At 33.3% G+C, this 26,558-nt stretch overlaps 2 protein-coding genes across 2 annotated transcripts in view; both read left to right on the top strand.

The window, feature by feature from the left end:
* The window catches only part of LOC130442792 (uncharacterized), a 214,989-nt gene extending 195,887 nt beyond the window's left edge, over positions 1-19,102 (top strand). Inside the window, exons 5-12 of the mRNA XM_056777151.1 lie at positions 7,882-8,037; positions 12,141-12,375; positions 12,720-12,932; positions 15,115-15,367; positions 15,488-15,888; positions 15,943-16,181; positions 16,570-16,806; positions 16,895-19,102. Coding sequence (XP_056633129.1) covers positions 7,882-8,037; positions 12,141-12,375; positions 12,720-12,932; positions 15,115-15,367; positions 15,488-15,888; positions 15,943-16,181; positions 16,570-16,806; positions 16,895-17,064 — 1,904 coding nt within the window. The 3' untranslated portion in view covers positions 17,065-19,102. The remainder of the gene's footprint in view (positions 1-7,881; positions 8,038-12,140; positions 12,376-12,719; positions 12,933-15,114; positions 15,368-15,487; positions 15,889-15,942; positions 16,182-16,569; positions 16,807-16,894) is intronic.
* A 412-nt stretch (positions 19,103-19,514) lies between these two features.
* On the top strand, positions 19,515-25,206 carry LOC130445012 (uncharacterized). The gene is made up of 4 exons (XM_056780476.1): positions 19,515-19,601; positions 23,443-23,905; positions 23,967-24,344; positions 24,582-25,206. Exons 2-4 carry the CDS (start codon positions 23,457-23,459, stop codon positions 24,976-24,978), a joined length of 1,224 nt encoding a protein of 407 aa, XP_056636454.1. The 5' UTR covers positions 19,515-19,601; positions 23,443-23,456; the 3' UTR covers positions 24,979-25,206.
* Positions 25,207-26,558: the final 1,352 nt, after the last annotated feature.

The following is a 26,558-nucleotide window of genomic DNA, read 5'->3' as shown; positions in this document are numbered from 1 at the left end:
GCGCACACGCAGTGCGACACATACAGCGGCCCGCCAACTGCTGCTCGGACTAGGTCCCCGACCGACAATGTACAGGTATAAGAATTTGAATGCGTACCTCCCAGGCACATTGCTAAATAGTTCTTTTGGGTGAATTAAATTTCCCGTTTTTGAATGCCATTATTCCTCCAAGGACTGATTTTATTTTCCCCCGGATAAAATGTAATACCTGAGATATCAATATTTGAAGTTATCAACTCTGTCAGGATTTCATAAAGCGAACTTTCGAAAATAATCGTATTTGAAACCTGCATTACTGGTACCAACTAAATGCTATGGAAATTAACAATTAAGTACTCCTCAACTCTAAATTTTAACAAAGATAGAGACAAGATTTCAGTGATCTCGAGCATTATTTCACGTAGTTAGAAATAATAGTGTAATGAGAGTTTAAACTGCAATTTTGCTGCTGCTCACTTTGCATATGAGAGATAATAATATGTCAATATAAAGCTGAAATATTTATCTTCAAAATGACGTAAGATTCGTCAAAATCGGACACTTCTATCGGAAGTTATGAATTTTTATTCCCCGCGCTGGTTGAAAGAATACAGCTTACCGCGCGCCATGCCGATCGCGAAAACGCCTACCTTCAACAATTTTTTTCAGGAATTCACTGCAATTTGGCGAAATTGTTGTAAGGACCTTTTTTGCAAAATTTTGTGCCCTTTCTGAATCTATATTTTTTTTAAACAATGTTTTCTGAGATATTCTGAAATTACTTCGAAAAACAAGTTTGACGCGTAATTCGCAGGAGTCGCACCCTGTTAGGGGTTGATAAGATTCTTATCGCAGAGGCAACTTGAATTGTTCTCAGCCCTTTTTACTGGCAGAGTTTCTCTACTTCAATTTTTTTATTTCCTTTATTTCTAATAAAATAACTTTTCAATAAACAGATCAGTTAAGTAGCTTGCAAAAGTCGTTGAAAAATCAAGATGATGCTAATGGTTTACTTCAATTCCCATGGTGTGGTTCACCATAAATTCATCCAATAGGGTCAATTATAAGTACTAGTTATTCGTTTTGAGGAATCAACTTGTAGTAATTCATCATCATCTTCTTCTTCTTCTTCTTCTGCTATCCATTAATGGATCTCTATCCAATTTTCAATATTGTGGAGTCACGACATTCCCATTCTTGCTCTAATCTCTCCTTCTATCAGGAGTTGAAGTGAATCCTACCTCCGTATCAGATGTCCCAGGTATGTTGTTTTCCTACATTGTATCGTGCCCATCAATTTAAGTTTTCTTCTTATTCTCCTCATAATTTCTTCGTTGGTTTTTCTTGCCGCCCATAGAACTCTCAAAATTCTTCAGTAGATCCATATTTCAAATGACACTAATCTGTTCATGGTATTAACAGACCATACATAGCATTTTGTGACTCTTATCCTGAGGTTGAGCTCAAAGTCAACGACTTCATTTGTGGGCATACAATTCATGGATGTGCCTTCACGATCCAGCCTAATTGTGACTCATTTTTGGACCAAACCCGAAACAAAAGTTATCTCTTTCTCATCGTATTAGCTAGATTCAACTTTCTGTGAATTTTCTTTCTCTACGAAACTCAAAAAATCGCTCTGGGAGCGCGCATTGAGGGTCATCCCAACCAAGTCTTGCAGTAACTATATGGAAAAATGGATTTAGGGTAGATATGCTTGTATTGGAGCCTACTTTGAAGTCGACAATGAAGATTTGTGATAAAGTACAACGAAATGTTTTTTTTTTTATTATTCCGGGTCAAATTCGATCAATAGTAAATGGTCTATAACACCATAATAATTTTCTTATCTCGAAGTTCCAGATACCCACATGAATTACTGAAAAAAGGTTTTCACACTTCATTTCCGGTAATAAAGGATCTCTGAAGCTAGATATATACATTTTAGAACTATTAGTAAAAAAATTGTTCTATTTTTATGAACTTGACTTTTAAAAATGTGATGTTACGAGCAATTTCTCAAAATGATTCTCTAGGCCGGCCCTGTCCAGCTATTATGAAGTTTTAAAAATTCGGCGAATGCGCGCGACGTTTTTCAGGAGGCGTCTTTCACATTTTTTATAAATGGCGGAACTCGTTTGATGTTTATTTCTATATAATTTTTTAGTAGCAGGCGGTTTGTGTACAGTATTTCTTTTAAATAATTTCCGGGAAGGTCTATTTATTTATATATTTTGTTTATTTTTGTTCTAAATCTAGAAAATTAGTTTGGGATAGGTGTATAAGTACATAATGTAGTTATGTAGTTTTAAATATATAGTCGTAGTGAATAGAACGAAGTGATATTTATAAGTGAATTAATATAAATAGTGTATAGGGTGTAAATAAATACGAAAAACGTTACATTGGTGTCATTGAGGGGTGCTGTAAATAAATAGCGACATAAACATGGCCAAAAGACTGAGTGATCTGAAAGTTATGGAGCTGGAAGTTGAACTGGAGAATCGTGAATTGTAAACGTCCGGTAAGAAGAGTGAATTAGTAGAAAGACTCAAAGTTGCACTGGTAAGTGATGGATTTGCTCTAGAAACTTTATTCAAAGACGTGTCCTTCATCTTGATCTCGTCGCTTCTGTTAATAAATCTACCATGAAGGACTATATTTCGGCCAAAATTGACAAGATTTCCACAATGAAGGACGATATTTCGACTACGAAAAACGTTACAGTAATATTTCAGAGTTCAGTTAGTTACCCTCAGTTTTTACCCTCAAAAAGACATTAACAGCCCCTCTGATATTTTGTTACATAAATTGATTTCCTATTGGAGTATGATCAGTCAATCGACATATCTCCTAAATGTTTTTTTTTTAAATAAGAGCATTTCGTAAGACATAATATTCACTACTGATTCATATATGTTTAAGAAACCATGTTTTATTCAACTTTACAATTTTATTTGAAAAAATAGCAGTGAAAAACGTAGTCTAACAATATATAAAGACTCATGTCGTAAACAAGACGATAACAATAATTCCGATCCATTTTCCCTTCGAGCTCGCCCCTAGTTTCTAAAATTTCCAAGGAATTTCCAGTAATTTCGCTTTGACGAAGGGCCTTATCGGGATTTTCTTAGAAGTAACATTATAAAAGCTTCGAGTGATGATAAATCAATGGTTTAATTGATCTTTCGTCACTGAAAGTATACACTGAAAAAAAATTTAAACAACAATTCCAACAAAATGAAAAATCTATAATAGTTTTATACAAAATCTTAGTGATTATTAGATTTTTTCGTGAAACAATAACATACTTTCATGTCAGTTTCTGAAAGGTTTGCATCGACTTACGAAACTGCTTGTATCGAGATTAAACCAATTAAATGGAACAATCAGAGCACCAATTTTCCCTGTGGCTTTTTTAATTAAAAGAAATAGTATACAGCTGAGATTAACCCCATTCGCAACACGTCTCGACCATGAAAACTACTAAATTTCCATGGTGTGGAAAATGGGAAAAGGTAATTGAACACATATACAAAATTCATTTACTTGGTAACATATCCGGAAGGTAGTTTTCATTACAAGGAAAATCTATATGTAGAATTTCTAGATATAGACTGAATTATTGACATTTATTTGGTTTATTTACAACGTTTTATTTAATCCCGCTTCTCGTTGAGAAGAACAAGAGGTTCATTTGCATAGTTCTGTAAATAAAATGGAATGACATAGTTTACTTGACGGAGAAAATAAAGTCTGTCCTAGATGATTTATCTCTGAAATATTCATTTTCCAAATAACAAACCACAGATCTTTGTTTATTTATTAGAATATCATGAATTGATGTATTATCCTCTTATTTTTATGGGAGTTTTGTATAAAAAGATGATGAAATATGACAATAGAGAGAATATTGAATACGGTCTCTTAAGTTCTTAATTTATTTAAACCCTATACACTACAGAAACTTGCAATAATTTACTTATCACTATCACTTAACTAACTTGAATAATTTTTTCATATTCTACGATTACTTAGTTAATTCGTTCTGTTTACTACGACTATTTATGGTAAACTGACTCAGTGCGCTACAAAAACTTATTTATATACCGCAAAAAAATTCTATAGAAGTAGAAAAATAAAGAAACAAAACAAATAAATAGACCTCCCTAGAAATTAATCATAAAGAATAAGTCGTTTGCTATAAAAAATTGTTTACACAAAAACATCCACCGAAATTTGAATGTATTTTGATCGTACATCACAGATTTCCACCTTCGTCGAATCCTAGAATTTCCATTGTAGTTAGATAGGGCCGGTGTATCATTTGGTATCATTAGAAACTATTGGAAAAAAAAGTGTTTTTCCCCACCTGGCCTCATGATACTGGTAAGATGGGATGATGAGAAAGATCATAGAGAAAGATAACTTCGTCATCATCTTCTATTCCTGCGTAGCTACTATGAGCCTATCTTTCACATAATAACCATGATATCCACCCTTCAATTGAAGCTGAATATATTTCCTCACAATACATACATGGTGTGTCTTCTTCTTCTTCACTTCCATCTTCAGATGACGAGACTCTTCGCCTTTTCGCTTATCGGATATTCTTCTTCGATTGTTCATTTTGAAGTTTTGTAGCAGTTTTCTTCCGTTTTTTATTTGATTTTTCCTCTTTTTTGTTGCTATTTTCTCTAGTTTTTCTGGTCAGATTCTTTGTTTTCTGGTCGATTACTTCTTGCTTGTAGGGAGACGATGTGATAATTGCTGTTTTACAAGAAGGAATTTTTTATTAAGAGGAAATGAAAAAAGTTGTTTTGGAAAAGTCAAAACAAAGCTACCGTCGCTTTTATCGCATGTGGGCACATTGCTGATTCAAGATTAACTAGCCTAGGACACCAGTGGTAACATCCTAGCAAAGAGGCAGTTACTACATCTGAAGTTGAAGCAGTAGTGACATTTCTTATATCTTGAAATACTTCTCTGATGGTAGAAGTTTCACCGTCATTTAACTGGATATCGGCTATCAAAAAAGAGGAAAAATCTATTTCAAACAACATGTTTGGATTATAGGGCCAAATCCAACATTTGCGAAATCCAGATACTGTTTTAGACATTGTGGCTGCTTAAACATAAGTATTTCCAAATACTTCCAGCTACTTGGCAGTTTGTTAGTAATAAACGACCAATGGTTTCAGGAGCGCGACATCTGCTACTTGTAAACGATGTGTCATGTATAAAGAACAACACAAGATTATAACACAGGCTCATAATTCGATTGTGGATACTGCATCCATCCAGTAAAAGAAGCAATGGTCTCTTTTTAGATGCTCCACTGAAATCACAAATCTCTTAAACTCTTGGAGGGACAGCTACAAAGTAATCCAGCTCCAATCACTACATATCTCCCAACACCAGCTTATGTGGTGTAAATTAATCATCAGCTCTGGATTAATCCTTTTTCTTGGAAAGATAAGCGTAGGTGGCATCTAGTTTTCAACTGCACTGAAACATATCTCGGCCGTTACCGTCTGCTGAAACTATGGCCCCAACCTTTTTTCTTCCTCTTTTGGTAATTATCTTTGAATTTATCTTTTGCGCAACAGAAACCCTCATTTCGTCACAGTTATATATACGGTCAAGAATGAGTTGGTGCTTATCGTACACGTTGTCGAGAAAATTTCGACTGTGACCATGTTAAAACCATATGCTCTGGCAGTATTTGAAGGCTTTCTAATTTGAAGCTCTGGGTTCCGTTTCAGAAAATCATTTATCCATTCTTCAACAGTTTCTTTTTTCCCAGCGTTAAATGGAGGATTGGACTTATTGTTTTTAATTGCTACTGTTTACCAATAAGAAAATTAAATGGTTTTCTAATGGCCGCATTATAATACGTAGTACATGCAAGATACTTTGGAATTTTGAAATGTTTTTTTTTTCTTTTGTTTTATTTACAAATAATTTATTTTCCTTTATGGTTTCTGCTTTTAAGTTTCTTTTTCCATAAAAAAACGAATGAGGTACAAAAAGGACTCAGTGCACGTCTGGTACCCTGCTTAAACCAAACTCCCTTACAGGCAGGCCCATTTTACTCGTCTAATTACGTTTTATAATTTATAATGATTCGATTGCCTTTTAACGATTATGGTTTCGCATAAGATATACATATTTTTAAAAGTATTTATAAAAATAATAAACTTATAGAATGTGGTATCTACACTAATGGTAGATCAAACAAAATTGTCGGCGAGGGTTTTATATATGTTTTTATAATCTGCAATTGATATTGGAGGAACTATACCTCATTCCCTCATCTCGCCTAGATAGCTATTTAATAAAAAAAATAAAAAAGAAAAAACAGTCACAACTCACCAGCTAACGTTATTTAACAAACCAAAGTCAAGTGTCAAACCGTAAGAAAATACGATAAACAATTTGGTGCCTAACCACTTTTTTTGAATTTTTTTCGAAACTCCGCACTTGTGAACCACTAAAAACCGAACGACTGACAAATATCATGGCGGTGCATCAAACGATGAATGAACGAGCGTGATTGGTCAATATGAACTGTGAATTTCGCTATACTGTGTCTTACCTGCTACCCCGTCTTATCTCTTTCCCCCTTTTATTTTGTTACTTAAAAAAAATAGAAACTAATAAAGGGTGCATATTTAGTCTTATCTAATGTTTCTATTCAAAATTAACTTGTAAACAATGTTTTTTTCATGCGAACTTTTTGATCATTTTCAATCATCATTAGTGAACACTGTTCAAACCCCGACTACACCAAAAATCACAATTACACTATATGACGGGCGTTTCCATAAACAAGTCTACCAACATATTACCTTTAGACTCTGAAGACGATAACTTGGTTACCGAAACGCTCGTCAGACAGTGTAATTGTCAGTTTTGGTGTAGTATGTTGAATATGAAACTCACCAATGATTCCAGAAATTCCATCTTACTTAAAATATATGATAATTTTGTTCCAATTAGGTCCAATTTTTTGTGACAACCACTTATTCATTTCTGACTTCATATACTTGCTTTTTTTTAATAACTTCATTTCTAATATGGAACTGAATGAATCCAATATAAAAAGTCAATATACATAAATTTTTTTTTTAATTTCAAAATGAAATGGCTTAGAAAATAAAAGATTTTCTATACAAGCATATAATTTTTTTTCAAATTTATGGATTTTTAGACATAATAGTTGAATTTATACCTTTATAGCAAAAGGATGAAGCTTTAGAGAAGAACTGTATGAAAAACTCACCGGGAAAGGTTTTGTAAACGTTTTCCAAAACTTTCGAGGAAATCAGAAATCGGAAAATTATAAAGTATTAAGTCATAAAAAACTTAGGGATGTAATATATCCTTAAAAATCATATTCTGGTCTCTGATTTAGATTTTTTGTGGCAAATTTGGATCTTTCGTGGGACAAACCAAGCGATAGGTTCCATCAGGACATTTCCTTGATAAAGAAGCGCTATTAAAGGGAAAAAGTCTAGGAATTGTAAGAAAAGATCTTCCAGATTCACGAAAATTATTAGTTTTTATTCTACATTGAGCAATAATTGCTGCAAATGTAGCAGATGTTGTTTGATGTCAAAAATAAACATTTTTTTCATATGTGGTGGTTCCGATTTATTAAAAATTGTGACAAATTTGGTTAACATATTCAATTTAATTAAAATAACTGAATAAATTCATTTGATTTTATATCTTATTCTACAGCAAAAACTACAGATTTCTATGATAAAAAAAAGCGATTACGTTGAGTTTGCTATAAAAAGCTAAAAGTGTGATGTGCAATTTACCACTTTAATAGAGATAATCCATTACTGCTATTTCCCGTTAGATCTAAGTCATAATTCGATTGTTTTTTTGTAGGCGAAGAAAATTGTCCGTACGATTATATAAAAATCTACGACGGAAAGAATGAGTTCAGTCCCGTTATTGGTACATTTTGCGGAATGGGCAAATTCCCTTACTCCATTATCGGCACATCTCAGGACCTTTTTGTGGAATTTGTGTCGTCTCCTGCAGGTAAATATTCGTGTGATTTCGTTCAGCTGTCGGTTCACTTTAAAAATAGTTTAAGGAATATTCTAGAATGTTATTTTGTCCTTTATATTCGCATTAACAAGAAATATGGAGAGTTAGAAACAGAAAAATTATATTGGAGTATATTGAAAGTGATGCATTATAAAAAGGAGTCTTTTTAGGATTAAACTCGGAACAATAAAAATGAATAAGTTTTATTGGAGAAATTTTAAAGAAAAAAATTACTTTAAGACCCTATATCTCAAGAGCGTATTAAAGTTTGAAAATAAAATTATGGTTTTTAATAAAATAGACATTCCTGAACGCCTTAATTAACCAAAAATGGTTAAGAAAATATTAGCTGGAATCTAAAATTCAAACATAATTATAAACATTCTATTTTCGTGACATTTTTCAAGTAAATTGTGGTACTATTATTTATATATGTATAGTACTCGGTCAATATAAACATTTGAAATAACAAAAATATCCTGAGACCCCAAATATTGGTAGAACGCTGGGATTTACCATTATAAATAAAGTTTTAAAAGTTCTATGTGTGTTACAAAAGTTATTCGGGGTTAAAGGTTGATATCTGAGGTTTTTTGGATTTTTCTCGAAAACGGTAAGCTTTATCAATAAAAACCTCAGATCAAAGCTGTAGATCTTGAAATTCTCTACGAAAATATATGTATGCTTTTCTTCCTAAGAGTTACCATTCCTGAGATATCGCGATTCTAAGAGTCACATTATACATGATATGCACACATATCCAAACCACCTGTGAGGTAGTGAACTTGGCGCTTTTTTACCGTGGTTTTACCCTGTAGGCCTGCTCCACTAACTGTCATGACAATTTCAGGATAATTTAAGGGAACAATACCCGTCAAGTTCTGGATATTACCTTATTATTGATATTGCTATTCATTATTATTGGGTCAATATTGTTTTGGTTTTTTTAGATGTTTTAATCAGATTCATACTCTTGAAAGACTATCCGACATGTCTTCTTCGGTTTCTTCTTCTTCTTTGTCCTCTTGCAGGAATCTTCCTCTATTGTACTCAACTGGATACTCGCGCAAGACCTTGACCATTGGTACACGCTGGAGAACACAGCAACCTCATTTTTGTACAGCCACATTTGGCACTACAACCTTTTTTGCAATTGCAAAAAATAGTATTGAGTTTTTCTGGATCAAGTGGGAGTGAAGTTTTAATCGGTTCCAGAGTATTATCTATTAATTTTCAATCCCAGTCTTCGGGATTCAGTTTATTGCCTAGCCATTTATATATTATCTGTATTTACAGACTACCTAAATCTAACATTCATTCCTTTTTCGAGAACCTCCTACATTTACTCGACGATCTGCCTACTAAGAGCAGAAAAGTTCTATGCGGCGATTTCAACATTGACTTCACTAATGATTGTGCCACTCGGGAGTCTATGTTAAATGTTTTTGATTCATATCAGCTCAATTTTACACGTGGATTCATCCATTCGATTTATTAAAACAACTTCCTCATTACTAGATTAAATAGTATCCGACTTCACACCCCATGATGCGAATCACTTTGTAATTAATTCAGGTCTCTCTGACCATGAACCTGTATTCGTCCAATTTCTAATACCTAATAAATCTCTTAAGAAACACACTCGGTGGGTGAGGATTTACTCTAAACAAAACTTCATCAAATTTCACAACTTATGTCTAACAAATGATTGGATAGATCTTTCTGACGATATTGACTCTATATTCTCGAACTTTCTCGACAAAATTATCAGGTGCTACAAAACAGCATTTCCTCTTCGCCCTCGTGAAACCAATCATCATAAATCGTGGGCTACGAAAACGAAAACACGTAATTCATCCAAGAATACGAGATCGTTGTATATAAAAACGTTTACAGATAATCCTCACATACTGAATTATATCAATAACTATCAAAACTATTATTACTATCGCATCTCGAGAGCTAAAAATTCGTCGAAAGAAACTCGATCTGTTATCAATGATTTGAGGAACAAATTGGAATTATTGGAATCGATGAACGATCAGTATAGTTTAATGTTTGAAGATGATTTCATGCAAATGTTGGCCGCGGCTCCGCTTTAAATAGTCCATGCGAAATATCCAATTTTGGCACACTCTCCTCAACATATCGGTCGGTATTTCACGAATAAATGCTTCAATATTGGCTTCAACTGCGTCAATCGTTGCTGGTTTACTCCTGTAGACATTATCCTTAACATGGCCCCACAAGAAATAGTCCAAAGGCGTTAAATTACACGATCTAGGCAGCAATTGACGGGCCCCAAACGTGAGATAAACTGTTCACTGAAAGCGGCTCTCAATTTGGCCACTGTTTCGCGTGCCGTGTGGCATGTGGCACCGCATGTCAGGCATGTCCAATTCTTTCATTTTGGGAAAAAAATCGGCAATCATCACATGGTAGCACTCGCCATTCACAGTAACGTTTCATCCATCATCGCTTTTGAAGAAGTACGGCCCATAATCCACACCTAACAGTAACTTTTTCGGGATGCACTGGTAGCTCTTGCAATGCTTCTGGCTGGTCTTCCCTCCAGATGTGGAATTTTGCTTGTTGACGTATCCATTCAACGAGAAATGAGCTTCGTCGCTGAACAAAATTTTTCGATAAAAAGTGGATCTTCCTCCAACTTTGCCAGTGCCCATTTACCAAATGTTAGACGTTCTGGGAGATCGTGAGGCTTCAATTCTTGCACCAGCTGTATCTTATAAGGTTTTACACCCAAATCCTTTCGCAAAATTTTCCACGTAGTGAAGTAACAGAGGCGAATCGACATTTCGCGGATATCAGTAACACTGGCCGCAATATTTTCTTCGGTCCTCACTGTACGTTTGCGTGTTAGTGGTTCGTAAATCGATTCATGCTAAATTATTTACCAAACTGAACGAGTTTGACTATGACACAAAACAAGATTCACGCGTGATCTGCCAAAAACGGTGATGCCAAAAAGATACTAGAACTTGTTAACTTGTTATAATTTAGAAAATAGACGGTTGTGATTTCGTAACTCTAATTCAGAAACGAGGTGTCGTAAAAGAAATTTTTTTTTCATAGCAATAATTTCACGTCATCTACTATCTCTAATTTTATGCATCAAGTCCCGGAAAACACTGTATATATTGGTAAAGTTAGTATAATCGCGTAATTTCCGTTTAACCGCGGCCGGAAAAGCGACCAACATTTGAACGATTTTGTAGTTAATCAAGTCTATCGCAAACACAACTCTTGGTATATGCTAAGTGTCACCAACATTCTCTTCCATTCAACATTATAGGGACCATAATATGCAAATAATCCAAACGGGAGTTGCTAAATCCAAAATAGAACTCCCCCAAACCTAACCGCAAAATGTTAAACAACTAACTCTACATTGAGAATAATATTTTCTTGATAATAGAATAAATTATTTCTATAAATGAGCAGCAAGTCGGAATTGATTATATGTAAACCGAATTTGATCTATTTGGAACCCTTTCTATTCACATTTTCCAACTATATTTCGAAGTTGTTTTGTATCGTACAATATCTCAAGCGCTCCCATCTACATACAATTTACGTATCTCCATTTCTGATTTACGTTTTCATAAATTTTCTGTATAAAATCAATATAACTTATACATAACTTAAATTAAAATTCTACACTAAGAATTTTTAACGATTCAATGAGTCGGGACAATGATGTCCAAAATTTGAATAGCTTCATCTATTTCCTTGAAGGATCGCTACCTTTCCCAGAAGGGGTTGATTAAAACTTCGTCTTATGTTGAGAGCCGTTTATCAAGATTTAAACTATTTACCTAAACCCTGAGTTAAGTACATAAAATCCTTGAGATGTGTAAAACGTCATCCTTGAAGATCCACTTGTAAGTTTAGGTAATACGATAGCTCAAGTTATACATAGGGTGCCGAGATTAAACTCCTCATTCATTCAAAGGACCTTAGATTATTTTCTTTGTGACGTAAGGGTCTGGAATGGTAATATATCATCGGTAAAGTGGAAGTGACTTTATATATTTTGAATATCAATTGATTAAAATATATCAATTATCTTTTAGGACCGCTACTAAACACTGGATTCCATTTCAACGTAGGCAATTGGCCTGGACACGTTGATACTGCTGGTAGTAGAAACGGCACGTGCGATTGGTTACTTTCCTCGGAAAGTCTCAGAGCTTCGGGAGATTCAGAAGGTATATTTCTATCAGTGGCTCACTGGTATCCGCCCCATACCAGCTGTACATATCTAATACAAGGCGAAGAAGACGAAATCGTAAGGCTGTACTTTCCTAGGTAATGCAAAAAAAAGTTTTGTTGAATATTGTAACGTTTTTAATCCATTTACACTCTATATAATACAGTTAACTCATAATAATTTTTACGATTGCTTTATCAGAACTAAAGTAACTGCGTTTACACAAATTATTTACACACCCAAATAAAATTAATAAATAGACTTTCCTAGATACTATTTAGATGATATACTGTTAATAAACCCTACTGCAATCAAAGTTCTAAAAGCAAATATCAAAGGCGAAGATGAAAGTCGCCGCGCGAATTCGCCGCATTTTAAAATTCAATTGTAGTTGGACAGGACCCATTTCGAGAAATTGTTCGAAACAATATGTTCGTTTTAGTTTCAGAATAAATCGTATAGAGTCTCCTATAAGACCCATAGAGGGAGATTGCGGAGAATCGCTCACATTATACGACTCTTCTTGGCCTGATGATGCTAAAATTATCAAAACGTTCTGTGATACTTTTTCGAAAGCAATGGAAAAACATGATTTCGTGTCGTCTGGTAATTCGCTTTTCGTCAGATTCGAAAGTAAAACCGGAAGTTATAGTGGGTGAGTTTTCTTTTAGTGTTTGACATAATTTCTCAAAATATATATATTGTTATTTTTCTAATTAATAAATGCGTTCATAAATAACGACTCTTTCTAGACCTTTAGACTACCAAGTGGTAAATGAATAATAACTCTTTGTTTGACCCTTGTATAACATCGTAGTTCATAGTTCGCTTTCTGATAAGCCCGTTATGTCTCCCTTAAATCCACCAAAGGACGATGTTCTTGGAAAACCTAATTAGCTGGAACGACTGGGTGAATAAACTTCACCAATATGGTCTGCAATTTCTTTCCCCTCCAAGCATCACCGTCATTCTTCGGATCCTTCGTAATACCTATAGCATGAAGATGGTATGTTATATGATCTTGTTAGGTTAAAAGACCAATCGTATCTTGCGCTTGTTCAAAAGGAGTTGATTGGTAAGACTCACCAGTCATATATGAACTGATTGGACCAAGCAACTTATTCTGAAGTCATTCATGTATTGGATTGCTCCATATCCTGGACTATTGTTCTATGTCAGTAAAATGTGCCTTAAAATCTTTATTATCAACAGTTACTATTTGGATATCGCTTATATGAAGTATTAAATGGAGATAAATAATTAATAATTGCATCCCGTTATTTCTTTTTTTCTTCTTCCTATGCGGAGTAAAGTGATACTCGTATAACGTACAACTCCCTCTTTCGGTAGTAATAAAAATGATATATACCCATTAATTACAGGTTTCGTTCTGTTAAAACTATGGCGTGCTCACAAACAATACATTTTGTACGTAAAATGATTACCATGTTATAATAATTGGTTGGGATGTACAGTTTGAGTCATTGTTCGATTTTATTGTTAATTACTTCGGTATTCGAATTATTTATCTATTTACACTAAAAAAAATCTTGGCGCACAATTTTCTCGGAATACTTAATCCTCCGTAAGTCGTGTAACTAACTAATAAAAACACATTTTTCTGCCAAAAATCGAATGTAATCTCCTTCAAGATACATTCCTCCGCTTATCTAACTTCTAGATGCCCAGCTTGTAGAAGGATTTGTCTTTTGCCTCAAAATAGGCTTCAGTTTCAGCAATTGCTTCTTCATTTAAGGGGAATTTCTTACCATTTTTTTGAGATCAGAAAATAGTCAGTATTCACTGGGTGACAGGTCTGGACTATACGGTGGATGAGGAAGCAATTCGAAGTGGAATTTGTCCGACTTGTGAATCGGTGCAACGTCTTGGCGAAACAGTGATTTTTCCTTCGACATAAGAGGCCGTTTTTCTTGATTTTTGCATTCAAATTATCCAACAATTTTATGTAATATTCGATATTGATTGTATCTTTTTTTTTTTGGAGATAGTCGATGACAAAATTCCATGCGCATCTCAAAATACCGAAGCCATAACCTCCCCAGCTGACCGTTGGGCTTTTGGACGCTTCGGACGTGGTTCATCGGCTGCAGTCCACTCAGATAACGATCGTTCTGATTCCGGAGTGAAGTGATGGATCCATGTTTCATCCATTGTCGCATATAATCGCAAAAAATCTGATCTCTCACGTGTTAACATGGCGATTGGGTGTGAGTTAACACGGCGCCTACTTTGAAAAAAGCTCAAAAATTCATAATAATTGTTTACACACTGTCTTCTGATATCTTTAAAGCCTTAGCTATCTCGCGCAATTTCAATTGATGATTAGATATAACAAATTTGTGAACTTTTTTATATTTTCTGGAGTAACCACCTCAATTGAACGACCAGAACGTTCACCATCATCGGTATTATATGTACGACCGCGTTTAAATTCAGCTAACCTATAAAAAATCATTATTTTTCATGGATCAGAGTCCGGATAACTCTTGAAGCCATTGCTGAGCTTGTACAGTACAAGAAGCAATGATAAATTAACACACGAAATTGTTTTGCTTCATTTAAATAGCTGTCACTTTTTTCTGACTTATAGAATGTCCTGAAATTTTACACATAGTCTTTTGAAAGTCAGTAAGTCATAAACGTCATATGGATTTGACAATAGCAGCGCCATCTGTTTGTCAATCACAAGATTTATTGAATGATGTATTATATTGGTTTTAAATACTACAAATTTTTATTATAATCTACTTCCGTGTGGCATCCATCGTAGGAACTATACTGTACAGTAAATGAAATGTTTTCTTTCTTTTGTCTAGGTCGTCATTATATTATTGGGCTCATTACGATTTTTTCAACAATACAAAACTAGGAGAAGCGATACCTGGTAAACAATGCGATGAAATATTCTCTTCGTGGAAACAAATCAAAGGTTGGTTGAGATCTCCTCTCAATACCTTGGTATACAAAACTTCCCAAACCAGTGACGACGTTAGTTGTTTATACAGATTCGTAACGGACAAAAGGCTTTTCGCTAGGATAATTTTAACGATCAACAATGTATTTTTCAAAGTAAGTATTAATTTTTTTCCTTAAAACTAAAGAGAAAACTAGATTTCGCAACACCTTAAGATACGGTGGTGTTGTCAAATGTATTTTTTCGCCGATTATGATAAATTATACATATATTAGGAATCCCCTTACAACCACGGTCCTTGTACAAACTGTTTGGAAGATCGTGTGGATAAACTGGTGATATGGGAGCCTCTTCCTTCGGGAGCTAATTCATCTTATCCTCCGATTTCATTGAATAAGGCGGCTCAAAACGGCGATGTGACTTGTATATGTAATCGACAAGCATTCTCTACACAGATAATATCGAAGGGAGAGCAGCTCAATTTACAGATGATCATCGATAGCAGTCACAGTTCCCTTAGTTATTTTAAACATCCCGAATCACTTTTCGAAGCTACTTACGAATTCGTTCACGGACCTCTATGTGGACCGGCTATCATTCAACCTATAACAGATGGAGAGATACATTATCCTTATTATGAAGCTATTGGTTACGTCGAACCACCTAAATCCATAAGGTAATAATGGGATTTAAAACAATTTAGGATATTGTATTTCGTTTATATTTCTAGATGCATTTGGGAGATCAAGGTTAATAGAGACAGAGATTTTTGGCTACATTTTGATCAGATTAAGTTTTCTTCGAAATCTTGCGATGACGGTATAGTGGATATCTTCCTCAAAGGTCGTTTGGATCCGTATCTATCTGTTTGTGGTGAAAACGTCTCTCTAGCGAAAGAACTCCCGATTTTAAGCTCGGCGGAATTGAGCCCAGACGGAACTGATCCTAGTATTACTATACAGTTTATAGGTGAGTCGAAATTTTCATATCTTAGACCTTTTTATATGTTTTTATGATGATTTTAATTTTTTTCCATAAAAAAATCAGTTTAAAATAACAGCTAGAAACTTGACATCTCGACGTCTTTATCAAAATATTTTGATGAAGACCGAAGTTCGATAAACTTATATCCTGATCCAGCAAACCCACAAGTTTCCTAATCAGAAGATAAGGAAGCGAGGTGCGTTAGAATGGCCAGCACTATCTCCTGATCTGACACCATTAGACATATTTTCGTAGGAATATGTTGAAAGTATTGTTTACAGAACTAAACCACCCATTTTAGATGACTTAAAATGACGATATACGTATAAACGTAATTTTTTCTATCAATTTTTTGTAATACTTCGAATTTCAGGAAGGACGTCTCCAACGAGGGCGGCATTCAAAATTGCGTGGACGGAGATGTTTCATTTACCTCGAAACGTTGACGGGTCGTCTTTAATGTCTAGCCGCTTGACAGAAGGCGGTAATCCAGAAGATCCCTTGGGAGACGGTTGCGAATTCGCTTGTCCCGGTGAACAAGGACTTTGTATACCGGCCAGACTGGTATGCAACGGAGTCGTCAATTGTCCCAACGTAACAGATTATAAAGGTGAGATATTTAATATTGAAAAAACGAAAACAATTTTTGTTACTAGAAATTTTCCGCTCGAAGTTCTATGTGTTGGAAATGATTTCAGGTACAGCTTATAGTGATGAAGCGGCCGAATTGTGCGTCAAAGAAAACACCCCTGAAATCAATTGGATATACGTAGGGGTCGCTACAGTATCAGTGTTAATTTTGTTTTGTTGTTTTTGTTTCTGCGCGTGCAGACGATGTTGTAGATACTGTTGCAGAGACGACGATTGAGAGTGGAAGCTTTTTTTAGCACAGTTTCATGATTTTTTTCATTAATATCAATTTTTTTCTTGTAAATATGTAGGAAGAAGTAATAATGGACAGTTATCGATTTTTAATTACCATTTTTTATATATACATATAAACTCATATCTTGTGGGACTGTGCGAAAAAACTGAAGATGCCATCGAAATCAACCTTGTTCAATTCCAAGAGCCTTAATGAATAAAATCAACCGTTTTTATTATTCTTAGATTGATTAGAGGTTATTTCTGAAAATCTGAATAGAATAGAAAATATTTGCAAATTAGCAAATTTTTGACATTTTCTATATTTAGATGTTCAAAATGAGTCGTGTAAAAATACTAAAAATAAAGAGTGCACTTCAATTATGAAAGAACATTGTAAATTCGATTATAATGTACGAATACATGTTGCTCAAAAACATTTATTTCACTATAAATATAGATAATTTGTTAGATACATTCCCCAACGTGTTATTGCCGAAACTTTTGGGCAACATCGTATAAATATTATTTGTTTATATATACATACAAAAAAGAAGAATTCAACCTGCACAGTTTATACCTATAGTTGAAGCAACATGACCATATGATAGAAAAGTTACTTTTTAAGTTTGTATTGTGGACCACACTATCATAAAAAAGAAGAAATACCACATGGCTGCTTGTCGATTATATCTGTCAAACTATCGAATCAATTGAGCAATAGAACGAATTGTCAACATCAGCTGATGTCCATATCAAAATGGCCACCGTGTGGTAAACAAATGCTTTTGCCGTAAGTTTCTGTGTAGTTTATGAAGTTATTTGTTGGATTCCTTTATCATTTCTAGTGTCATTGTGAAATAGCTTCTTAATGAGTTGTTGCTTGTACAAAATTTCCTCTTGAAAACGTAGATTAGTTTTTTTTATTATGCAGTGTTGTCCTTAGTGTAGATAAGCAGTGAATACAGTCTAAAAAGCAATTATATTGGAAACTAGCGGAAAATGAGGAGAATTCTGTTTAAAGCTCTTTTCATCTAATGGAAAGGAGTAAACTCCACTAAAAGCTTTAAGTTTGTTCTAGAATGCAACAGTAGAAAGTTATGTTATTCCCGTCATTTGAGCACAAAATAAATACAATCGTACAATTTGTCAGTTTCTTGGAAACCTACTTGCAGACTGACTAGAAAAATTGCAACAATACTCAGTTTCAGCTGATTTTAAAAATCCCCTTCACACCATAAAACAAAAAATCAATATAAAATAACTCTCCCTTCATTAAAATAACAAAAGCTAACACCAGTGTGTACGAAAGAAGCGATTGTTTGCCCTACGACAGCCATTTTAACTAGATCAATTGTTTTCTTAGATTACCTAATTGATTCCACTAAAGCAGAGCTGACCAAATAGCAACCGAGGTGGAGGCCAATATATATTTTAATTAGACACCTGACAGATGCCTAGTTCGTCACACTAGAAAATACAGTTATATTAAATGATATTTTGACAAAAAAAGTGATAAAATTAACATCAAAATAATATTGTACGACTATACGTGATTATATATTCCCTTGACTGATTTGTAATGACTTATTTTTTTTTTTTCGATTCTTCTACTATAATTGAGAATAATAATAATTATTTTAGAAGAATCAAAACACTTTCCAAGAATAAGATTTCTGGTAAATTGAATTTTCGTTATCTAAAGTCAAAAATCCCTATAGGTTGATGTCGGTCCTTGTAAATTTTTAATCACTTTTCTTTTTCCCTTTAAGTATAACATTAAGGTTGACTGTATTTTTTTATAATTTTTTCTAACCTAACCTCAAAATCAGTTTCACGATTACTGTCTAGCTGAAGCTTCGCATTATTAGTTTAAATCTTTGAGAAACTGAATATCTTTTGTAAATGAATGTAATTAACTGATATCTTTTCAATATAAACTTCTAAAGTAACTTAAAAATTACGTAAATACGTGATAGTGCGTTTTTATTTTAATAATGTACATATTTCCACATCATGTGATATAAATGACATTGTTTTAATAATTTGTTTTATTTTCCCACATCAACCGAATAATTTTCAACTAATTTGAAATGTTTCAAGCATCAGAAACAGAATAAATGAAAAGAGATATTTACAACTTAAGAAAAAAATTATAGCCTCAAATATAAATTAAAAGACAGCTGTTTCCATGTAAAAAAAATTATATTAAACTTGGCATAATTCTAATTTAAAAAAAAATACTAACTTTCCGATTTTTTATAGAATTTGAAATAGAACAGAGATTGTTATTGTTTTACTTCTGATTACTTCTGATACATTGGAAATTACATAAAAAACACTCTGTATATGTTATAAATGGTATGAGTTTTGTTTAAAACAAATAGTCCCGTTATTGAGCAAGCGCATGAATCTTTTGTTTCGGGCTTTATTTAGAAACTCAAATGTTTCATTGCACTTAAATCGCAACATCTAAACAGTGAACTCAGTGGTATGTTTATTTAGTATTCGATTTTAAATACAGTGTGTTCTAAAAATAAGGTATTTTAATTTTCAGTAGTATTTAATATAGAATTAATTATTTTCTGTGCATCGTCCCAAATTTGTTTTTAAATTGTTTATTATCTAAAAACAGTATGTTTATATACATACTGTATGTCATGAAATGCTCCTCCTAAAACGTAAAAAAAAACATTCAGTTTTATTTAAATTGAAACATTTTTTTTCTTCGGGGATACTTTAATATCTTTTTGAGCTTTTATAAATAGAATTTTTTTATAAAATAGTCGTTTTGAATTTTTTTGGTTGATCACTTTTAAATTTTATAAAAAATTCTATTTGGTGTTTAATATTTAAAAAGAACACTAAAGTAAAATTTTTAGAAATATTTTGAAAATGTTGAGAGGGGAAATGATTAGTACAAAATATACCGACAAAAAAATTGTGAAAAATAAATTTGTGAACAAATATTATCACTTTTTAGACTTCTCTAAATATTAATGGAAAAGATATCAAACAAAATTGTAAGGTTTGAAAAAAATGTAATTTTTCCAATTTCCAAATTATTAGCAATTAATACGTGGGTTGCTAATTAAGTTTTGAGATATGGCAATACTGAGATAACAATAGATCAAATCTGACATTGCAATAAAAAAGTTTGATATTTTTAATGGTGAACGTACTCAAAACGTATTGTCATATGAGTGCCATATTTGAGATGTTTACAGAGACTTGAAACATTAATCTTGGTCAAAAAATAGAAATAAATCACAAACATATTCGTGCGATGATTTTCTCTGACTTTTACGTGGATTAAACCAACAGCAGTGTGCCGATCAACTCGCTTCGACTTTTGGTGATGAAGCACTATCTTGTACCATCGTATTTCGCTCGTTTTTCGAATTTAATAATGTTTGCACTTAACTACAGGATGAATTTCTTGGAGTTCATCCAAAATCGGCTGTTGTGGTAGAAATCATCGATGCTGTGGGTAAACTGATCGTCATGTGACAAACAATGAGATTAAGGCATACTTGGGCATTAGTTTCACTCACATACATTTAGTTTTTCATGAAGATTTGGCTGTCAAAACGATTCGGTCACGTTGGAAACCGTATAATTTGACAATCGCTCAAAAAAAAGTTCGTCTCAATTGGTGCAAAGAAATGCTGAAAATTTCAATCGCGGTGCCTCAAAAGACGTCGATGAGATCATAACAAAGGACGAATCAAGAATATATGCAAATGAACCCAAAACTAAACAACAATCGACTTTCAAGGCGACCCAAATCCAAAAAAAGTTGTTGGCGCCCTAAACACTTTGATACAAATGGCCGCCTGTATTTTAGGAATAACTGGACATGTCGCCATCGTTTCATTAGAGCAACGTAAAACGGTCAATTCTGAAGGATACACCAGCATTTGTTTTCCGGAAGTGTTGGAAAACATCTGAGAAACCAATCGCAGAAGACGAACCATTCTCCACCACGACAATACGAGCTCTCACACATCAGTTTGTACATTCAGACCATCGAATTGGTGGATCATCGACTATAAGATCCTTGTTTGATTTCTTCGTAGATCAAAAATAAATTGTGAAGAAATTTCTCTACGTCTGAAGAAGCGGTTGATGCATACAAATCGCATGTTTTGTTGTCTTAATTTCAAGGAAAAATATTTTGAAAAACAATAAAGCCATATCCAATTTTAAATATTTGTTTTCATTTATATATCTCAAAATTTAATTAGTAAACTTCGTATGTAAGATGAGAAAATATTCACATTTTCCGATTTATATATATGTTTCAATATTTTACATACCAGAGCTATAAATTTAAATTTTCTACTGCTTATATCTCGATTTTCATTGTAAATCTATAACTTAATTCGCGCGGTTTGATAAGAGATGGCGTAACTCGTATTATATTACATAGTTTCAATATTCCGAAACTGCGTTGGAAAGCTACTGTTTTTGTACGTCTTTTCAGTATATGTCATTTATTTAAAGCATTAACAGCAATAATTTTTTCTCACTCAAATATGTCGAACTTTGTGCTTTTGCTGAGAGTTCTTCTTCATTACTTTAATATGGAGAAAAATGCTGCCGAAAGTCATCGTATTTTGGTGGAAGTTTATGGTGAACATGCTCTAGCTGAGCGAACGTGCCTAAAGTGGTTGGCACGATTTAAAAGTGGTGATTTTGGCTTGGAAGACGATGAACGTCCTGGGCAGCCAAAAAAGTTTGAAGATGAAAAACTTGATGAAACATTACTCGATAAAGCTTGTTCCCAAAGACAAGAGCTCGCAGAATATTTGGGTGTCACTCAAGCAGCCATTTCAAAACGTTTAAAAGCAGCTGGATATATTAAAAAGCAAGGAAATCGGGTTCCACATCAACTCAAGCGGAGAAATGTCGAAAGGCGGTTTTGCATATCCGAAATGTTGCTGGAACGCCACAGAAGGAAGTCATCTTTACATCGGATTGTTACTGGTCATGAAAAATGGATCCATTATGACAACCACAAGTGCAAAAAATCATATGTGAAATCCTGCCAATCAGCCAATTCAACGGCAAAGCCGAATATCCATGGCGCGAAGGTAAAGCTCTCTATTTGGTGGGATCAGCTATACTATGAGCTGCTAAATCCGGGTGAACCCATCAATGGAGAACGGTACCGAGCACAATTAATTTGTTTGAAGAGAGCAGTAGCCGAAAAACGCCCGGAATATGCGACCAGATACGAGGCAGTTAAGAACTATTTGGAAAACAGTGGATGGGAAGATTTACCTCACCCGCCTCATAGCTCAGACCTTGCTCCTTCTGACTACCATTTGTTCCGGTCGATGCAGAACGCCCTCACTGGAAAACGGTTCATATCAGAGCAATATATCAAAAATTGGCTTGATTCATTCCTGCCTGCCAAGCCGTCGCAGTTCTTTTGGGATGGAATCTACAAATTGTCAGAAAGATGCGAAAATGTCATAGCTTCAGATGGGCAATAATTAGAATAATACTATTGTGCATATTTGTCTTAAATAAACGTTCAAATTTCAACAAAAAAACGCAATATAAGGGGGAAAACGAGGAATCGATAAAAATTGATTATTATTTTTCACTCTTTACACCAAGGTTGTTGTATCTTTGATATTACAGACGAAAGACGTTACTTTTTAAAAATCATCTGTTGAATAATACTTTGTATCCCCTATATTGATCAATATTTATTCTAAAGTATAGTGTTTTATGACACGAAGTATAGTTGATTATAATTTTTATATAAAAAACATAAAAAATGCTAAAATTATCATCAAAGTTTTATATAGAGTAGTAAAAGTATGTGTAAAAAAAGTACATAATTATTTTTCTCATTACATGGGTATGCTAAATGAGCTACTTTGGTGGTAGATAAAATTCCAAATTCTAATTTCTCATTCATTGCGTCCATAAATTCCATTTTAGATGAACATTTTTTTTAAATTTTCCTTCCACCTACATTTCACAACAACAAACAATATTTACAATTTTGTTTGCAATATTAATGATAAAAACTTTTCCCATAAACTATCAATTCGAGTATAAAATTCATCTAAAATTAACTGGTAATTAATAAATAGTTTTGTGATATTTCGACACAACTGCGAGTGAAATAAAAAGGCATGCAGCGTTAAACAATTGTCATTGCTTCTTGTCCATCCTGTTCTTTGATATATTTCCGCAATCACGGATTGTTTTAGAATAAGAGTCAGTCAACCTTGCAACGCCTCTCTACAACCAAACCTTTTGTTATAGCAACAAATTGACACCATTAAAAACTAATCATTTACCTATTAGCAAAAGTTCATCAAACTCGTATTGCATTTACGGTATATTTTATTTGTTCTAGTGATATAAATAATAATGATCTTTAGATTATTATTATGTGCATCGATCTGGAATTTGTCGGTTCATTCTCAAATATTTCATATAGAAGATATCCCCATAGAAAATTACGAACACCAAGATCATAAAAATGATGAAATTGACGTAGAATTGATGCCTAGAGCCGCTAGGTTTTTATCTCTCTTAAAAAACGAACGAAAAGATTATCATGACATCGGAGAAGATTTCAAAGACATAACAACTCCTGATGCGAAATCAAGATCTAAAAGAAATTCTGAAGATACCATAAAAGTGATTGAATCTTTAGGAAAACCATTAGAATTACTAGAAATCGATATAGAAAATATTACCGAATCATCAAATGAATCTACTACATTGCCATCTACTACAATAAGTGAAAAAATTAATGATTATATAAGATTTAAGCGTTCATCAAAAGAAAATGATCAGAAAAAAGTTTTTTCTAAGTAAGTTTCACTAATATTACAATATTATTTGTTCATTTAGCAATTTCTCATCTATTTTTAGTATACCAAACAGTGGGAAATTCATTCAAGCCAATCCTCAAGGTAGTATAGGACATTACGAAAAACCCGTAGACGATTTAGATAAAATCAAAGATAACACTAGAGAAACCCGTGGGGTTACAAAAGATCAATGGGTGAAACAACCTTTCCCTGTTCAACGCGAAGAAACTGCTTACGACGACAGTGTTCAATTTTCTTCAGATACTTTAAGAGCACCAAGAGTACATTTCGTTACGAACGGTATAGAACAAAAAGATCCTTTAGAATATAAATTCGATAGACAATCTAGATCTAGATCGTTGAATAGATATTCTCCCACTGATTTATCGGCTGAAATGGATTATTATCAACCAAGATTTGCTCGAAATTACGTACCAAGGTAATACATTTTTATTTACTATCCTTTTCAAGCTTTTTTTAGTTCTGGGGGAAGAAACGCAGCTGGCCAGACCGTGATCTCCGGTTTTTAGTATACATTTTTCAATATCTGATTTAAATTCATAGTTTTTAGGAATAAGTACTACATCTGACAATAACCGGATTTTTCGTTATAGATATCTGGAAAAAATAACTAGCAACACTGCATTCTTAATAAATCTCTTATGTTTTATTTTAGAGAACGTCCATATGATCGACCGCCAAACGTTCCAAGGGATAATTACAGACAAAACTACCCGGATTATACGAGAAATCTTTCTCCAGATTATAATCCTAACCGTAAAAGAAGAATAATCTACTACGCTACGTTGCCAGATATATCTAGAAATTCCAGAAATGATGACTATAGACCTCCCTTTGATAGATACATTTATAGAGATAGATACGAAGATAGATATCCATATCAAGATCGGTATGTCGATTATAGAAGATATGACGAACCTAGATATGAAGACGATAGACCTAGAGAACCAGCTTATCCCGTTAAAGTGTCTACTGATGTTAAAGTTAGAGGCCTCAAGAAAAATCCAGAGAGAAGAATTTATTCTGATGTGGATAGAACAAGACATAATTAGTTAAATAATGTATAAGTAGAAGTTGATTTTGATCAAATTACCTAACGCCTAGGTGTTGAAACATATCTGGCAACACTACAATGTGAAAGTTCATGGTATTAAACACATAAAAAAATATGTTTGATAACAGCGATATTTATATTATGATACAATATGTAACTTTATTTAATTTATTTATATTTTTCAATATATGATACTTTTTAATGAAATAATAAAAGTTCAATTATTTTCTGTCATGTAGATGTTTTATGGCAATCAAGAAATTTCACTAGAATGGAAGGAAAATTAAATTTGGCAATGCGGCAACTGTAGGTTTATGTATAAAAGTCCTCAAAGTTGACGGTATATTAAAAAAAAATATTTGACAACATTAATTTTTATGTTCACCAAATTTCAATATTCGTAAGATCTGGGATAAAAATTTTACATTTAGCAACATTGTTCATTGTAACACGTCAAAATTTCCTCGATTTGAGGAAAATTACGTTAGGCAACGTTCTAATCTTTACGTTTTTTATAAAAAATCATGAAATTTCAAACTATAGAGAAACTAAATTTGGCAACAATTTTAATAAACGTGATGTTAAAGTTGACAAAGGATTAGTTAAAGTATATTTAGCAGCATCTCAATATGTTTCTGTGCAACGAAGCATCATATTTCATGGAACTCGTGAAGACATTACATTTGGCAATGCCGCAACTGTAGGTTGCTGTATAAAATCTCCTCAAAAATAACTAATATTTTAGTAACACGTCGAAATTTCCCAGATTAGAAGAAAATTACGTTAAGCAACGTCTTAATCTTTATTTTTTTTTTTAGTTTCTTTGTAAAAAAAAAGATATTTTACTAGAACTAGAGAAAAATTACGTTTGACAACAGATTTAGTGAACATGACGTTAAAAAGTGGTAAAAGGTTGAGGAAAACTATGTTCGGCAACATCTCAATATGTTTTTGTACAATCAACCTTCAAATTTGACGAAATTCAGGAAAAAATTACGCTTGGCAGCACCGCAACTATGCGTTTCTGTATAAAGTTCCTCAAAGATAACTAAATATTGGATAATAAGTATATTTGACAATATAAATCTTTATTTTAACTAAATTATTGATTTTCGTTAGATCTAGGATAAAAATTTATATTCAGCAACACTGTCATTTCTACTTTTCTGTTAAATACGTCGAAATTTGCCAGATTTGAAGAAAATTACGTTACATAACGTCTTTATCTTTACTCTTTTTGTAAAAAATCATGAAATTTCACTAAAACTAGAGAAAAACTACATTTGGCAACAATTTTAGTAAACATGGCGGTAAAGTTTGACAAAAAATTGAGTAGAACCAAAAAATTATTATCTTGGCAATACCGCAACTGTTCTTGTCCTTTTCGGTATAAAATGTCCTGAATGTTAACGAAATATTGGATAAAAAGTATATTAGAAAACATCTCCATTTTCATGTTTACCAAATTTTCAATTTTAATAAAGTCTGAGAGAAAAATATACGTTTAGCAACACTGTAATTTCTATTTTACACAATGTCATCGCATACATGTGGAAAAAACTACGTAAATATCCGCGA

Source organism: Diorhabda sublineata, chromosome 1, assembly GCF_026230105.1.
Source record: "Diorhabda sublineata isolate icDioSubl1.1 chromosome 1, icDioSubl1.1, whole genome shotgun sequence".
In the NCBI taxonomy this organism is placed as follows: domain Eukaryota; kingdom Metazoa; phylum Arthropoda; class Insecta; order Coleoptera; family Chrysomelidae; genus Diorhabda; species Diorhabda sublineata.
Note: the sequence above shows the minus strand (reverse complement) of the source record. Positions and strands in the feature narration are given on the sequence as shown.